Genomic DNA, 18,071 nt, shown 5'->3' with positions numbered 1-18,071 from the left:
TCTCGGTAAAAATTATACACTTAGAGTGCCCCTAACCCTTCAAGTTATATTTTTGTGGTAGATTTTGACATCTTTCAAGAGCTTGTTTTCGAAAAAAATTTCAAAAATATTTAATCCGGGCTTTTTTTACGAGCGCTGAAAGTGGAGGTGGTCTTGACTATTTTTTCACCTATCGTTCGCATCAGTCCCCCACTCGGCCAAAGTATCGAGCGTGACGTAAAAAAAGGACATCGTGCAAGCTTGAGTTGTTGGGATGTGTGAAGATTAGCGGAGAACACAGAGAAAATGGTTGAAAAGTTCGTGGTTTATGGATGCAGCAACCTAACAATAAACAGAAGGGAATCGGCATGCATAAGATTCCTTCTGATAGCGATCTGACGGCTGAAGTTCGCTGGTTTCGTCTGCTAGCCGCTTCGTAAGAACTTCTTGCTTGTTTTTTTCTTCTTTTTGTTGTCTTTAATTTTTGAGCCATTCTTCATCAGTGAGAGGCTCGTCCATACAGGCTTGCAATTCGCTGTCTGATTCTTTGTCGGCAGTCGAACTTTCTGATAAAAGTTCTTGATTTTCTCGTTGCTCCGTCTCTATTTCTTGAAAATCCAGGCATTCCGAATCGTCCGAAAGATACTCTTCCGTACTTGATTCGGAAAACTCTTTGGAAGAGGACATATTTTCAGACCAATTGTAAGTTTTCACAAATATTCTTCGAACTCGCACTCTTATGTTATGGAATGGTGTCCTTTTCTTACGTCACAGCTAAAAAAAAGTGTTAGATATCAGACGCGACACCGCGGCAAAATGAGTGCGCATGCTTCGCTTCTAAGACATTTGATTCATTTGATTAGAGCTTTTGAGCTCTTTGCTTTTGAGTTTATTCGGCGGTGAAGGAAAAGTTCTATTGGACCTTTTGATGATCAAGATCTCACGCTCAACATGGACTCGACAGAAAAACTAAACAGTAGTTCCGAGTTGTTTCCAACGAGAAAGTCAAAAGAGGTAAGCTTATTTTAGGCATGAAATATATTTATTTGTTTATGTCGTTTCCATGGAAGTTATCTTTGCCAAACCATGTTTGCTCGTGTTTCGGTCTCACCGTTGAAGACCTAAAAGTTGTAAATTTTAAACTGACAACATTTTTCGTTTAATGTTTTTCGCTTAAGGGCAATTCCTCTAAAAACGCTAAGGGTTTTGACACAACAGAAGTTTTAACCTCAAACATGTGATACGAGAGCCATGGATTTTCTGTGACCTGGTTCTCCACAGCAGAGCAATGGTTTGTATGGTAGGTGGTGATGCTCTTTCCTTTCCAGCTCTTTGTTGCTTTGCAGGACACACTAGGTTGTGGTATGATTAAATTTAATTGATCTCTAGATTTCTGTTGATTTCATTGTCCCAGTCATCTGACCTGAAGAAATCTTGTGTTGATATCTGGCTGGCTGTCATTTTGACTGTCATTACTTTCAAGATGTGAGCAACTGTTTTACCTGCATTGTTAGACAAAACCTCTTATTAAGGGAGTCAGTTCAGTTGTTTAGTTTTTTTATAAAGGGATCTTTACAAATAGGGCACAGATTTCCATGTTTTTTTCAAGTATCTTAAGTGACATCTGTGCATGAAAATGACCAAGAAATAATAATATTATTGCTTTACTTTGATCAGTTTCCTGTTGTTTCTTAAACATGTCATTTATTCTTATTTCAGTGCTTTCTTCCTAGTGTGTGTGTGTGCTGATCTGGTCAAACCATGCATGGCAAGCAACGTTCCAGATTGTTTTCAGAGATTGCGATGAGGATTTCAGCATTGAATATTTTATTGGTTTTGTGATGAAAAAAGCCAGGGTTGTTATTTATCTCTCATTTTTTCCTGCATGAGATCCTGCATGATGACAACAGTATTACTGCAAATTAAACATCACAGATGTGAGCATGTCAGTGATTAATATAAGATGGTTTCCAAACAGCTCTTCAAAATTGTCTAGAAAAGGGACGATAATTATTTACTTGCCACACCTAAGTCAATGTTTGAACAAGCAAATATAATTTGGTTTTTTAATTCAAGTAAACTGTCTTACTTTCATTTAAAGACAGCTGTATGTTATTCTAGTCTTTCTCTTGCTGAGCATGGGTTTGGATATTAACTTCTGAGAATGCTCCTACTTGTAATAGTCTTAATAATGAATATACAGTACTTACAACAATAAAATTAGAGAGATATTTGAGTTACTGTATTTTGTGTTTTGTGGTAACACATACCATAGTAGTTGTTGTGGTTGGTGTTGTTGAAAAGGAATCAGATAGAGTCATTGTGGGTCCAGATAGAGCCATTGTGGGTCTATCATTGGGTAGTGAAACTGGATCAGTTGTGCACAATAAAATGTTAGAGTATGAAGCAGAATGCCTTTTGTCTTGCTGGATGTATGATTACATTCCTCTCTCAGTATCTTTACACAAAATTTAGGCTGGATTTTTGCTGGTGCAATGCATGCAAAAGTGAAATCAGTATTTTCCAAACACATGCAGGTGAATGGTTTCATTATCATGATTCTCATGTCTCCCCACCCTCATCCCAGTAAGGCTCTACAAGGTGATCGACAAAGCTGGATAAAAAAATTACAGTTACCAGCCAGCTGCAGGAAAAATACTGAAAAAATATTTTCAACGATGGACCACTGCCAAACTCCAAGTAAAAGGGAAACATCAAGTAGCATTGGAGTCAAATTTATACTTAGTTTCAAAACTTTTTTGCGATCCTCTCTTAAAATTAAGACTTATTTTCTTTATTTTATTGCCTCGCTCATGTAAAAGTAACTAGTGTTGTAAAATATGAGAATGGAGGGCAGGTAAGTGACTTATCCAAGTTGCCGAATGAGTGGGATGCGGGCATGAAAAGAACTTAAGCTTATTTCTCACTTTAAAATGATTCCAATGAAACAAACAGAGGATTTCCTCATTCAACAGGAGCAACATAAGCCATCTTCGCAGAAGGAATTATCATTCTGCCCTTGCAAAGATGTTTAGCCGGCGTTTTCCTTCTCAGTGCACAGTTTTCCCCCCAGAGGTTTACCAACGCAGAGACCATCGCGACCAATAAAATTACGAACTTCGTACTTTTGCTCTAGCGCTCGAATGCAAGGTAAAATTCTCCTGGTTTGAAGTATAGTTTTTTGGTTTGAAAAGACACATGGAAGATTAGTCTTTCAGGAAGCTCTCTTCAAAATTTAAACCTTATCAAAGTAGTGTTGTCCTTATCATCGCAAAATGAAAACAAACACAGAGAATTTAAATTGCCGCCATTTTGCCGCGCTGTTGTTTCTATTGCAAATTTAATTGGTACCAGTCCCTCGCGCGTGGAAACGATTCGCGCGTGGCTCAAGCCTGCGCACTCATTTTGCCGCGGTGTCATCAGACGCTTCTCATTGGCTTGTTCCTAAGGAGCTCACGAGAGAATAATTTGTCCAGCGGGGCTTATAGAGCGCAGAAAATTACAAATTTTACTAACTTCAAGCGCTCGTAAAAAAATAAGGTTCAACATTTGTGAAATATTTTTCCGAAAATGAGTTCTTGAAAGATGTCAAAATCTACCCCCAAAAAAGTAAGTTGAAGGGTTAGGGGCACTTTAATGTATGGTCCCGAGGGAAACAGTTCATTTCCGAGGGAAACATCAGGACTAGAGGGAAAACAAAACTAACTAGTTTCTGGAGGGACCGTATATTAAGTGCTTTCTTATATAGTTAGACTTTTCCTTCAACAACCGTAGGTCCGGATACATTTGAGTTTGACCAAGAGCTCGTGACCGAGAATCAACCGATCACAGTGCTCGTTTTGTTGAGTGAAAGTCTAGGTACATAACAATCATCAATATTTATTTCGCCCTCGGCGAATAATTGTTAATTAGTATAACTTGAGAGCTGAAGAAAGAGTTTCCAGCAATTTGATTGGCTGAGAGATTCCTTATATGACGCTATTTTCACCGCGCTAGGCGGTGAATGTAAAGCAAAACAAAATGGCTGCCAGTAGCCGGCCGACGAGGACATCTCGGAAATAAAGGCAACGCAAAATGCAACCAAGTATGGTATTAAACTTTTCAAATGTAAGTCAGCCTTCTCCCAGAGCTAGCATCACCATAGCCTGCTTGGGCGTCTGATACGTGTTTCGTGAAGTAGCACAATAGAGTCGTAATTAATTTGCAAAGTTTTATTTAGTAATTGTCGGCAAGGAAACAAGACGGAAGCCATTACGAGAAAACAAACTTGTTGTCAATCAGGGTGGCCTTAAAACTGATTTGCTAAACAAACTATCGATTTCTTTGTTGTTCAGCTCTGAAATTATACTAAAATAATTATTTGCCCCAGGCTCAGTAAATATTGGCAAATAATTGCTAAATATATGCAACTACAGATAGTTTTCAACCACGTGATGAGACGGACATGCTCGTGCACAAAACAATAGCAAATTATGACTCATGTTTTGCATTAAATGCGAGTCAAATTCCCCAAAAACTTTTTTCTCTGTTGTTCTGTGCTCCAACATGGCTATTGTGACGTCAGGGGAAAACCATATATAGATATTTAAGGTGTAATGCGTCCGTGGGAAGGATGAAAAACTAGTTGCCTAGCGACGTGGGAAAGAACAACCGAAAAATCAGAGTCCAAGGCAGGATTCAAAACTGCGACCTCCCCAACTCTGTTCGGATGCTCCACCCAGTGCACTGAGCTACTGGAACTTCGACCTAGTTCCCAAGCCCCTAGTTTCCCTTGGGGAGCTACTGAGGTTAACCTGCAATCAGAGAAAACCGTTGGGAAGGTTAGCACTTTTGACGTCTTCTTTGCATTTCTCCCCACCCCCCCTTATTCAATGTTGTACAAAACTGAAGGGTTTTCCTTCTTCTTCCCCCTTCGCCCAATTCAATGTTCGAAGATAACACAACAATTTCCCATTAATTAAAACTATTTCTTTTGCGCTTTAACCGAAGCGGGGTTGAAATACAGCTCTTCCCGACTACTTTTTGTCTATGATAAATACCACGAGAGTTGTAAGGGTTCAAAGCAGATTTCCTACTCTCATACAATCATAGACAAAACCGTTGGAAAGGTTAGGGCTTTTGACGTCTTCTTTGCTTCTCTACCCACCCCACCCCCCCCCTCCCCTCCTTATTCAATGATTGTATTTTCCCGGGAGTTCTAGGAGTTCAATGATGGCGGTGGAGCATCCGACCAGTGTTGCCCAGGTCTTAGGTTCGAATTAAAAACTGAACGACGGATATGAGATTTCCAACATTTTCATTGGCTCGCCGGACACAGGCTATCAGTTCATATACCTGGTTACCTAATACGGTCAAGGAACGCGTCAGCAATAAAGCGTGCTGAAAACATTTTTGCAGCTCTGAAAAATATGACCGACAAAAGCCGTTTTGGACGGAAATAGACCGAGGCAGAAATCAATATACTTCAGTCGACAATACTACCCCCAGAAACACCATGGAGTTTTTAATAAAACAATTGCTCTACTTGGGCGCCTCGTTGGTTTTCTGTCACTTCCTATCCAGCGCGCCCTCGTAGAATAATTGTTAAATATCGATTCTGTTATTCTTAGATCGCGGTGGTCTTTCATTAAAAAAAATTGAACTCTAAGGAAATATTGGAACTTACCTGAGAAAATAGCTACCGCCAAGACACAAACCACAATGAGGAATATGAGCTTGGTAATTTGTACACCAAGCAAGCGCATTTTTTTACGGGATCAAGTTGAAAGAGAACAATAAGATACTTGCTGTCGGAGTGTACACAGTGCATACACAAAGCCAACAGGGCTTTCAAGTCCCAAAGGATTTTCGTGCCCTGAAAAAGGCAAAATGAGCAATATTCAGGAAAACTTGCCTAGCACACACGTCAGCGTATACATCATTTTGCCTAAGAGCATAAAAACATTTTGTTATCAATAAAAGATGTGGGTCCCCGAATTTGTTTTGAGATATGAGCAACTAAAGCCAAATATAGGGTGTTTTTGCTGGGCTTTCAGGTTGCCAAGGTAACCTTTCAACAATGACCGCCTCTTATTCGGCAATAATCGGTGTTTCATATGGTAAAATAACATTGCTGTTACCTGATACAGTCTGTAGTGTCAGTCTTTCTGAAGAGTTTCTCTTCAACGTGTTAAAACTGGTTAGAGCCTCCTTAAATGGAATTCAAGCTTTCCAAGCTGTTAGTTAGAGTTGACCATTGTCAAGCTGGTGATTCACAGGGAGATAGACTAATTATCGAGTTAGGATTTCGTGTTGGATTTTCGAGTTGGAATTCGAGTTGGATTTTCGACTGAGTTGGCCAGGGTAAAATGAAGACTGCAGACCAGGGGTACAATGCAGACTAAGGTTATAATGTAACGGTTGAAAAAGCAAGCCAAAAGCCTTTAGAAGTGCTAACACCTTGGCCAGGAACGCTTTTCACTCAACTGTGGTAAACTATCTACAAGTGCTCTCGCGGGATGTAGTACAGGCCTCGGGACCAAATCCTTCAGATCAATCTCCTCAGAGATCGGTTTTTTATACACCAAAGATCATGGTATCAAACGTAATGTCTCTTGTACCAAAGTTAGTGGAAGTGCAAGAATTTCTCCTTCGTACTCAAGTTGATCTCGCCTTTATTACCGAAACGTGGCTGAAAACAACCATCGCAAACACCGTTGTAGATATTCCTGGTTATTCCATCATTCGGAGAGATCGAATGTCGAACGATCATGGCGGAGTTTGCCTCTATATTAAAGAAAACGGTTCCAGATTCAAACAACTTCAAGAATTGTCCTGTTGTGACGATCACGAAGTCTTGTGGGTACAATTACGGCCAAACCGCCTGCCAAGAGGTTTCTCATCCCTTATTGTTGCTGTAGTTTACCATCCTCACTGGGCTGAGACCGAGAACTCCTCTATGCGCGAGCATTTGTTCAGGTCTCTCTCTTTTGCTGAGTCGAAATTTCCCAACTGTGCACTTATTGTTGCGGGTGACTTTAATCGCCTCGACATTAAATCATTGAAGAAGCACTTTCGTCTTAAGCAAATCGTTAAAAAGCCAACCAGAAAGGACGCAATCCTCGACTTGATACTGACCAACCTACATGATTTCTATGATGATCCACGTCATTTTCCGCCGTTCAGTCTTTCAGACCATAATACCCTAGCAGCAGAACCAAGGACTCGTGTTAGCAGTCGCTCAACAAAGTATGTATTCAAGCGTGATATGCGAGCAAGCCGCAAAGCCGAAATGGGAAGATTCTTAAGCAGTATGGATTGGCCTAGTCTGTTTACCTCCTTTGAAAGCTGCGAAGACATGCTAAGCATGTTGTGTGAAACAGTCCACGCGGGTCTTGACCTTCTCATACCAGTCAAGAAAGTTCGCGTTTGTTCATCTGACGCCCCGTGGATGACACAGCATTTAAAATCACTAATTCTGAAAAGACAAAAAGCTTTCCATAATAAGGGCCCCAAATCAGTGCAATACAAGCTGTACAGGAACGTTGTAAACCGCGAGAGGAAAGTATGTAAAGCAAATTTCTACAAGCTTAAAGTTGAGAATATGAAGGAGAAAAACCCAAGGGTGTGGTGGAAAGAAGTTAAAAGACTACGCGGAGCCCAGCAACATTCAAGCGATCTGATCAGTCAAATTCATGCTCATGATGTTCAAGAACTTTCTCCAAATGACCTGGCGAACGCAATCAACGATGCCTTTTTAGAACTCCTACAAGAGTATCGTCTGCACCAGCCGCGGACTCGTCTACCCACTGACGAAATCTCATCGAAATTCCCTGATACATCGGAGCTCCGTATACACAAGTTGTTGTCGAAACTCAATCCATCAAAGGCAAGCGGTCCTGATGATATACCTAATTGGTTACTACGTGAATACGCTGACCTCCTCGTTTATCCAGTTAGTAAGATAATAAGTGCCTCTTTCTTGTAACAACGTCTACCTCACATGTGGAAACTTGCCAATGTGTCACCATTACAGAAGAAGAAACCAGTAAATGACTTAAAGAAAGATCTAAGACCCATCTCTTTAACTTCATGTCTATCGAAAATTGCTCAAGATTGTATCGTGGCCGATTATGTGAAGCCGGCTGTCTTAAAAGTTCTCGATCCAAATCAGTATGGTGCTATTCCTAAGTCATCAACAACTCAAGCTTTAATACACATGGTACACAACTGGGCGATGGGAGCTGATGGAAATGGTGCAACAGCTAGAGTGATACTTTTCGACTACCGAAAAGCTTTTGATCTCATAGACCACTCGATCTTGGTAGGCAAGCTGGGTAGATTAGATTTACCGAATAACATCATCAATTGGATTATCGACTTTCTATCTGACCGTTCTCAGCGAATCAAATTATCTGAAGGCTGCTTCTCTGAGTGGGCACCTGTGCCATCGGGGGTCCCTCAGGGAACTAAACTTGGTCCATGGTTGTTCCTTGTCCTGATCAACGACTTGGAAATCAGCTCTTTAAATGCTCAGCTATGGAAATATGTTGATGACACGACAATATCTGAGATTGTTGCCAAAGGTAATTTAAGCAAGTCACAACTTATTACCAATCAAGTTATCCAGTGGTCTATCGACAACAGAGTTCAACTCAACAGCGACAAATGTAAAGAGCTGCGAATTTCTTTCGCCAAGAAATCACCGGAGTTCAACCCTATCCTTATCAACGGAGAGGAATTAGAAATCGTTCAAAGTGCAAAGTTGCTTGGCGTAACAATATCACATAATCTTTCGTGGAACAATCATATTATCTAGATAGTCAAAAAAGCAGCCAAGCGTTTGTATTTTCTGGTACAGCTAAAAAGGGCAAAAGTGCCCTTTAGTGACCTTCTGCTATTCTATACCACATGTGTTAGATCCATCCTAACTTACGCAGTACCTGTGTTCCACAATGCACTACCAAAGTATTTGAAAATCGAACTGGAGCGCATCCAGAAAAGAGAATTGGCAATCATCTGCCCTAGTATAGCGTACAACGATGCTCTATATTTTCTTGGTATTCCAGAGATTACTACTTATAATGAAGCTATCTGCGATAAGATGTTCGACGCCATAGTAAAAGTCAGTGATAACCGTTTAAATAAGCTGCTCCCTCCCAAGAACAATTCAATACTTTCTCTTAGGCATAACAGATATTTTTCTATACCAAAGTGGAAAACCGACCGTTTCAAAAATACATTTATTATAACCTCCAGTCTTAACAGAAACAATGAACATTGACTTTAACATTGATATTTTAATTGGATTTATAAGCAATACAATTTATACTTAGTTTTGTAATTTTATCTATTCTAGTTTTATGAATATGTAATTCAGCCTTCACGGGCTGCCATTTATTCAGTCAATAAACTATCTATCTATCTATCTATCTATCTATCTATCTATCTATCTATCTTGTTTACTTGTACTGACAACACCCCAGAGGGTCGAAAAGCGATCCATTCCCTCTTTATTGATTTCAGCAAAGCCTTTGACATAGTTCCATCCTATCGACCAAACTAAAATCAAGAAATACATTCAAACATCTGTGGCTCTGGATCCAAATCTTCTTGGAAAGTAGATCCCAACAAGTAAAGCTTCCGGGTGTACTATGTCCGGCAGGAGTTCCACAAGGCTCTGTAATATCACCGCTACTATTTAACATTTTTATTGACGACTTTGATGATTTCATTCCAGAGGAACTTCGTGAAGAGGAATGATGTGTAAATATGCAGATGACTGTACCGAGTTTGAATGTATCCCAAAAGGTAGTGAATCTAACCTGCAAATAGTGCTTGACAGTCTGCAGAGCTGGTCTATAGAAACAACATCATGTTGAATCCAACAAAGACGACTGATATGTTGATCTCTTTCCAGAAATCGCCAACTCAACCCGACGCTCTGCATATCAAAGATGTGTATCTAGAAAGAGTACTTAAATTTAAATTACTCGGAGTATGGCACCAAAATAAAATGGGTAGGAGATACCACATTGAACAAACTGTCAAAAAGGCAAATAACAGACTTTACTATCTACGAAAAACCAGAAAAGCAGGTATGCCATTGGAAGTCGGCTTGACCATTTAGTGTTCTAAAATTCCTCCTCTCTTGGAATATGCGTCACCGGTTTGGGGCGGACTGCCCCAATACCTTGCAGATGACCTCCAAAGAGTACAAAATAGGAGTCTGGACATCATTGGTGCTGCTAGGTCAACCCTATCATCATTAGATGAAAGACGATCACAGTACATAAAATGAGAACTCGAAAGAGCATTGAACAATGCTGAACACCCTAATCAAGTATTTATTACTACACATGTAAATAGGAACTATAGCCTTAGGTCAAATCCAAAAAAATAATGTAAAAATAACAAGATCAGGAACTAAAAGAATTATGAGTTCATTTATACCTACAGCAACAAGACTAATTCAAAGATAATCATAGTTAAACCTATTAAGTGTACCTTTGAAATCTTAATTCATGCGTTTTGATATATGTTTATTTTACATGTAAATCTACTGTATATTTTTCCGAAGGTCGATAAATAAAGTTATTATTATTATCATTATCACCAATGCACATTGTTTACAACGAAGATGGTGAGCTGAGAATCTGTGCAGATCTCAGAGAGGCGAATAAGGCTGTCATACGAGAAAGGTTTCCGATTCCGCGGATCCAAGATCTGCTCCGTCAACTCAGTGGAGCAAAGATGTTTTCAACATTGGACCCAAGGAAAGCGTATTGGTAAATACTGTTGCCAGAGAAGTCACGAGAGAGTACTTCTTTCATGGCGGCTGGAAAGGTCTACTAGTTTAAAAGGTTGCCATTTGGGTTGGCGGGTTGGCGTCAGCTCCAGAGGCGCATCAAAGAGTTATGAGCATTGTGCATGAAGGACTGGGTGGTGTGATGAACTATACTTTGATGATATCGTTGTGTATGGATCGACCCCAGAAGAACACTGGTGGAACCTACGGACGACGTTGGATACCTCGCGAACCTCGGGGATCAGGCTGAATGCAAAGAAATGTATTATGAGAGTGTCCGAATTGAAATTCCTAGGACATATTATTTCAGCTGATGGGGTTCGACCAGTCCCAGGGAAGGTGAAAGCCATTCTCGAGGCACCTTTTCCATATGATCAAGCTCAATTACGCTCATTTCTCGGTAGCATCACATATTTGTTACAATACGGGGCTCATCTAACAACATTTACTGGCCCCCTAAGGAAGCTGACACAAAAGGGAGTACCGTGGAGGTGGACAACAGCAGAGAAATCAGCTTAGAAAGGAATTAAGGAATTGATAACCGAAAGCCCCGTGTTTAGCCTATACTACTCAATGAAAGCAGAAATCAAATTAGTGGTTGATGCCAGCCCCTGTTTCCTGGGTTGTGTGTGCTTCTTCAAGAAGTAGAGAATCAAATGCGCCCTGTTACTTATGCATCACGAAGCTTAACAGATGGTGGATAAAAGATATGCGGAGATTCAACGTGAAGCCTTAGCTGTACTTTACGGACTTCAAAAGATGCAAACATCCCCTTTTGCTCTAAGCATAACAAATGGAGCTTTTTTCTCCTTTGCTTGTATTGGTCTATACTTAAAATTAAACTCAGTTGCACTTCTCTTAATTCTTACCAAATTTACATGATAAGATAACCACACAACACTGAAAAGTACTAACCTACTCTGATCTGACCTGCATGGACAAGGTAAAACATTCTCAGTGTCGGAACCATCTTATATTAAGCCCTTTATAAATTCTTTTGATAAGACCCAGGATCATGTTTACGTAATTCAATATTTATATTATTTTATAGGATAAATGATAGTTGCTGGTAACCAAGCCATCATTACGAAACCGGCGTGTTAACAGCGGCCCTAGGGAAGCAGTCAGAGTGAATAGGTGTTTACCTTTCAGTGATTTACGTAAAAGATTACGTTGAACTCCATTAAGTTTTTTTAACTCCAGGAATATGGATTTTCTTGATCGAACTGTAAATCGGACCACCAGGTCATTTGGGAAGTTTACCACAGTCTTCGACACTATAACGAGTCGGACGCGGTGTTGCTATCGCTAGCCCAGGCAGATGGTGTGCTATTCGAATGGGTGTACTTCAAGGCTCCTTATTATATCTATATATCGGGCCCTTTCTTTTTCGTAATCTTCATAACTTATGATGATTACGAAAAAGAAAGGGCCCGATATGTAGACATTATAAGGAGCCTTGAAGTACACCCGCTCGAATAGCACATCAAGTAGATTCCTTTTTTTTATGACAACTCTCTGTTCTCGGTCGTTTAGATCATCTTTCCCGACACTATTTAAATGTGCATCGTTATACAACTTTTGTGGCAGTATGCCATGCGCCCTTCTGTAAAATGCCTTGGCGAAGACCAGGAAAACAACATCTACGTGCCTGCCTTCATCTGCTGTGGCGCCTTTATCATTGATAGCGTGACACCACTAAGTGGGTAAGCACTCTTAGAGAATCATCCAAGCAGATATACCGTCCAACCCAGTTGATTTAGTATCAGTAAGGTCCCTGAGGATATTCTCAGGTGTTCTCACTGAACATTATTTCTGGATGTAGCAACGTCCTGCAGTAGATGAGAATGTTCTGGCTACATCACAAGGAAATTCCAGGAATAGATGTTCTCGCCGAGGAAAAAGAAACCAAGAATTTGGTAAATTTAGCAGAGTTGCCCTTGTTAGCTTACGTAACAATTTCTGGTAATCTCTTCGACTTAACTCTGGTAAGTGGAATGACAATTAATGAAAATTAACTACACTTGAATTTGTCATCACAGGCCATGAATGTAAGATAAGGTGTTTCGTTAGACTATCAAAGTCAGCTGCAGCATATAGCAGCTTAGGATGTATGGTTCAGTAGCCACCTAAACCAACACTTTTGAACTCGTTTTATAGTAATAATATCGAACACATAACCTGCATAAAGGTGCATGTCTTGACATTAGTAAGTCCTATAGCATTCTAGAACTGCTCTAATTAGAAGAGCTCTAAAAAGTGCGTGATTAAATAGAATTTAAAATGGTTGAAATTATAAATAAAAAGTTTTATAGCATTCTAGAACCGCTCTAGTTATGGTTTTATAGCATTCTAGATAAAACGGTCGTAAGTGGAAACTTCTTAAGTTCTAAGTTTAGACGTTCTATGTTCTAACTTCTAGGATAGCAATACTCCCTAAGTGAGTTCTAGAACGTCTAAACTGCACACTAGGTTTGGTTGGTTTTACTGATCACCATGAATTCTAAGCACTCGTTTTTCAAAAACAAATACTTTTAGGCCTAAGCACTGATTACTATAAAATTCTAAGCACTCATTTTTCAAAAACAAATACTTTAGGCATAAGCACTCTCGTAAAATTTTAGCTTTCAATTTACGGTTCAGTAACTACACTTTTTACGACGTGTAAGAAGATAGCACTCATTTAATATTCTATAACTTTTAGAGGTTTTAGAGCCCCGTATGTAGCGGGTGCACCTTCATGGTCAATCAGTCCGACTCCATTCTTAGGATAAATAAAGCCGAGCTTTTCTTTTCAGCAATTCAGGGTGGCAATTTCTCTTCGAAAATCGATCTTAATTTTAACCTCAACGGTTTCTTGTGAAGTACCCATGCTCAATTCGAAAGTAAAAACAAAACATAGCGTTCGTGATGCTTAAGAAACTTGCATGCGATGTGATTTTATCATTAATAAAGTGTCGGGTGGGCGATATTTCAAAGCTACTAAGACGTTGATTCAAGGTGATTTGTTCTGTTAAAATAAGCCAGAAAGTACGAAGAAGAAATTGCCATCAGTGTTTCGGTAGACATCAACTATGCACAGATAGAAAACTATGCATGATGCATTTTGGCAAGGGCTCTATTATTCCCGTCATGTCAATTAGGTGGCACAATGTTGTTTCCCGGCCAACCAAAACTGCATCACTGAAGTTCATCCTGTATTTAGCATGCTAAGATGCAATTCTGGAACATACTCATGTCAATTACGAGAAGACGTGTAAGGCAATTGCTTGCGTGATATTTCTCTATTGAAGACAGTCTCTTTAGATGACCGACACAAAGGAAGTGTACTGTTATAGTAAGTTCTATGCGTTCTCTTGCCCCAGTTTTCTTCAAATTTTATTTTATCTTCATCTCTGTTAATTTTGTTTTCTTAACGTCTGCCTTGTCATGGTTGAGGTGTAGCAACACAAAGGCATCGAAATGGAAATGGCAAAAATCGCTTCGATGCTTTTCTTTCTTTTTAACGCTTACCATGTGAACACATGTTTACCATAGCCTAAGATAGGTAAAGTTTCCTCTTACCTTTCTGGTAAATCTACTTCATAATATCTGGCTAAAGGTCTTTTCATTGCGCTAACCTCATCATATCTTGTTCTCGCTCGTTATGTATCTTTATGTCACGAAACAAAGTATCACCGATCATGCGTGATGAGAAGTCGATAATGACGCATTCTCGTTCCCAGAGCTGCGATCCTCTTGGCCAGCGCCTCGGATCGAGGCCTCGATCCGAGGCGCTGGCCAAGAGGAACGCAGCTCTGGGAACGAGAGTGATAATGACGCAGTTTGTGTCTTCTTTTTCATGGCTGTTTTTGACCATAACAACGCTCTTATTCAAGATCCAGAAACATGACTGAAGTGCTAAAATACGTGAATTTTAAAGACCAGTGTTCTTTTAGCGCCACTTACAAAGGCGAAACGGATAGACAAGACTGTCACAGGCGTAATGATACACCGGCTACATTTTCAAAATATTCATCTCTTGTCTTGCATTTAATCCATTGACTCCTAAAATGGCCCGAATTGAGGAATAAAATTGTTTGGCGTTAGACAGAGTAAAATCTAATATATAGATTTAGCCAAGCCTAAAAGCGGAGCTCCCTGGTTATTTATTCTTACTGCCTGTACGGTTTGTGAAAATAAAAGGTTTCGAATTGTCGGCATTTTGATGTTTCCGGTTGCTGCTTTAATAATTAAATCATTTTCTTTGCTTTCTTCTGTAGATAAATTCATTCCCTAACTAATGACTTCCTCGGTAAATTTTACGCTAAAAACCGATATCGCATGAATTACAAAGCGATGAGTGCGACATCGGTTTTTCCAGTATAATTTACTATGCAATTCACCAGTTTGGCAATAACTATTTTTTTGAACCGAATGAGTTTTAAAAGAAAACAAGCATTAAGCACAACTTCAGCGAGCAAATTGAAAACGAAAAAAAGCCATTTCAGAGTCAACTCTCAATAGCCAGGTAATAGGAATCATGCTAAGATTAGAAGCCACAAAAACAACTTTGTCAGTTCAAGGTCAAAGAAGAGTTTTATTGATGTACTTTATTCCACTAAGATCATTCACTTTTTGGTGTATTTCATTGAAACACGCCAGGTTGGCTTAGTACAAGAATCGGCAAATTACGGCAATGCAACCAAGAACTTCAAACACGATCTGCGCCAACACTTAAATAACATTTGGGTGCTTTAAACAAACTTCTGAAAACACAAGCTACTGAGATTTCCCCCTAATTTTACGAGAACTCATTGCGAAAACGTGTTTATAACATAAGGGCAAAATTTTCTTGTCACTGTCGAGGCACAACAAAAACCAGTTGGGCAAGCGGATTAAAAAAGCACGCGTTCGCTCGCATTTTAGAGGAAAAGAAACAAACCAACAAATCAACTTTTTCCTTATGTCCAAAAGAGTACCGCAGATAATTGTTATTTAATTCCAGTTGACAATAAAAATTCGATTTTCATTCCTGAAAAAAGGAAGAACCGATTAAACCACCTTTTAAAAATACGCACGGCACCCATTTTAAATAACGCATCCGTAAAAATAACAAACGGTTTAGTGCCCAAGGAAAGAATTTGTGTGCTAAGTATGAGCTATTACTGGTATTCTGTTTTGTCGTTGTCGTTCTCTTTCGCTCAGTCCTTTCGTTTCTGCTCTAGACATAGGTCCTCCAGGCATCACGTAACCTTATCAGCGCTTCTAAAGATATGCCAAAAATGGCATACAGAGAAAAATATAGAGAAAAAAGCGGCTCTAAGCAAATTAAAAATAAACACTCAGCTTTAAGTTGACATCCCGCCGATGCTTGACTTGAATAACTGCGTAGCCACCAGTGTGGACCACAGATATCGTGATATGTCAAACTGGATTCAAACCAGCGAAAAATGCAGAAAGAAAACATCATCCAAACCGTTTTCCACCTGAACACGAAAAGCATTTGACTGTGTAAGAACTTTCGTTGATATATAGTATGGCCGTGTAGCCGCATCGAGCCACAGAAAGCGCGCGAAAAATGAAGCCTCTCTTACGTTCACCTAGGTTGAGCCTGCAATCCCATCGAAAACCAGTACCTGGCCAGTGGTCAACTTCAAAAAAATAGCTAACCTCGGTGAGCCTAAGCTTGAGCCCGCGATATGGTCGTGTGATATTGGTCAGCGGATACCTTGTTCTGACAGGTGTCAGTTAATCAAAAGATGGATGTCCAATATCAACGATGTCGATGTCGGTTAGTGCGCGGCCTTGGTGCAAGAGGTCCTGAGTTCGATTCCCGGATCTCGCATCCTTGTTTCGACTTCTTTCCTTTCCGTTTAGCTAAGTAGCTTTAAATACCCGTAAAACGGAGCACTGATGGAGAGGGGGGAGTAAAATGAGCGCACCGTCGACCTCAGGTTTGTCAGTTGAATTACTGTTACGAGTTATCGACGTTAAATATGGTTGCTTTACTTTACTTTTTACTTTATGTCTACTGGCAATGAAAACACAAAAATGTCTTACAGAGTTCCTTGATGTCACAAAGATTGCATTCTTGGTAAAATTTCATTATATTTGGTTTTTTTTTAAATTAAGGCCAAGTTGTTACCCAAAAACTCCTTTCTCTTTTATATTTTCCAATAAAGACCCATGAAGAGCTAAATATGGGCGTTTGATAGCTTGAAAATCTCAATGAAGAGGCGTCCTGGCATTTTTCTTTTTCTTTTCCCATACAGCAATGCTACTTTCTTAGGGTCTAGTCTACTGCCAGGCCCGAAATTACGCATTAGACTAAGTCTTCTGGCACTTCCCAAATTGCCAATATTAAATAACCGATGCAGCATGTTGGTAAGCGTCTTCATGACCTCTCGAAAGCGCATGCACACAGCAGCGATATGGATGATGCCACGAAACACCCGATGTCGGACAGCAATACTAGTTGCAGATTCTAGTTCCTTCAAAACGATTTCGTTGACCAGTCTGTCGATCGATGAAACTGACATTCCTCGAGGTTGTTGTTGTCCCTTGCTAATCAACGGCATTGCATTTTCATCTAGATCGTGGCGATCTCTGGGTTCCGAGCAAACTTGTCACCTCTATGAGCTGATTCACTGTCTTGGGGAAAGACATGTTTCCCCTGGTTTTCTGAGTAGTGGCCAATATAGACAGTCAATAAAGGGATGGAAGATAATCGTTGAAAGTTATGTTGTGTACCGACGCCAAGAGATGAAACAATACCGCTCTCCACGCATGAAATGATATATGAAATAATCATATATTGAACTGTGGATATGAAATTAAGTGAAGCTATGATCCTGGCAGTTATGAACGTAATTTTAGCACTTGCGTAGAGAAGCATGAAAAATGCAGGACTTCACGTTGACATATCTCAAAGTTGAATAAACTAGCTGCTGTCTACAATGTCAACTTATCCCCGAAAGTTCTGTGGTAAGCCATGCATATTAGGTACTCCTCCGGTGCAGAAAACACTGATAATGTCTCTAAATTGGGAAATTCATTTTTTTCTGTCTAGATATTCTATGACCTCGTAGCGCATAGTTTCCAGGGGATCGGCAAATTCCAAGTTTATTCAAAGGCGGACAGAAAGCTGCAGACTTGCAACTGCGGTCCCCCAGGGGATCGTACACCACAGTAGTAGTTGGTTCCGTGTCTGCTGGCAACCGACATAAGTGACAGAGTAACTTTTTTTTATATTAAGACTTACACACTGCCTAAAAGTGGACCTCTCAGACCAGATATGATGGCACGTGTCCATGTTTGACCCCAA

At 39.9% G+C, this 18,071-nt stretch overlaps 1 protein-coding gene and 1 long non-coding RNA gene across 2 annotated transcripts in view; one reads left to right on the top strand and one right to left on the bottom strand.

Moving 5' to 3' along the window:
- LOC138050506 (uncharacterized) overlaps positions 1-14,441 on the bottom strand; it is a 15,543-nt gene extending 1,102 nt beyond the window's left edge. Inside the window, exons 1-2 of the long non-coding RNA XR_011132636.1 lie at positions 14,330-14,441; positions 5,645-5,833 (exon numbers count right to left, since the gene is read on the bottom strand). This is a non-coding gene — a long non-coding RNA (uncharacterized lncRNA). The remainder of the gene's footprint in view (positions 1-5,644; positions 5,834-14,329) is intronic.
- Positions 6,566-7,945, top strand: LOC138048586 (uncharacterized). Its single transcript, XM_068894758.1, has one exon. It carries the CDS (start codon positions 6,566-6,568, stop codon positions 7,943-7,945), a length of 1,380 nt encoding a protein of 459 aa, XP_068750859.1.
- Positions 14,442-18,071: the final 3,630 nt, after the last annotated feature.

Source organism: Montipora capricornis, chromosome 1, assembly GCF_036669925.1.
Source record: "Montipora capricornis isolate CH-2021 chromosome 1, ASM3666992v2, whole genome shotgun sequence".
NCBI classification, from domain to species: domain Eukaryota; kingdom Metazoa; phylum Cnidaria; class Anthozoa; order Scleractinia; family Acroporidae; genus Montipora; species Montipora capricornis.
This window is presented reverse-complemented; position numbering and strand designations above follow the sequence as displayed.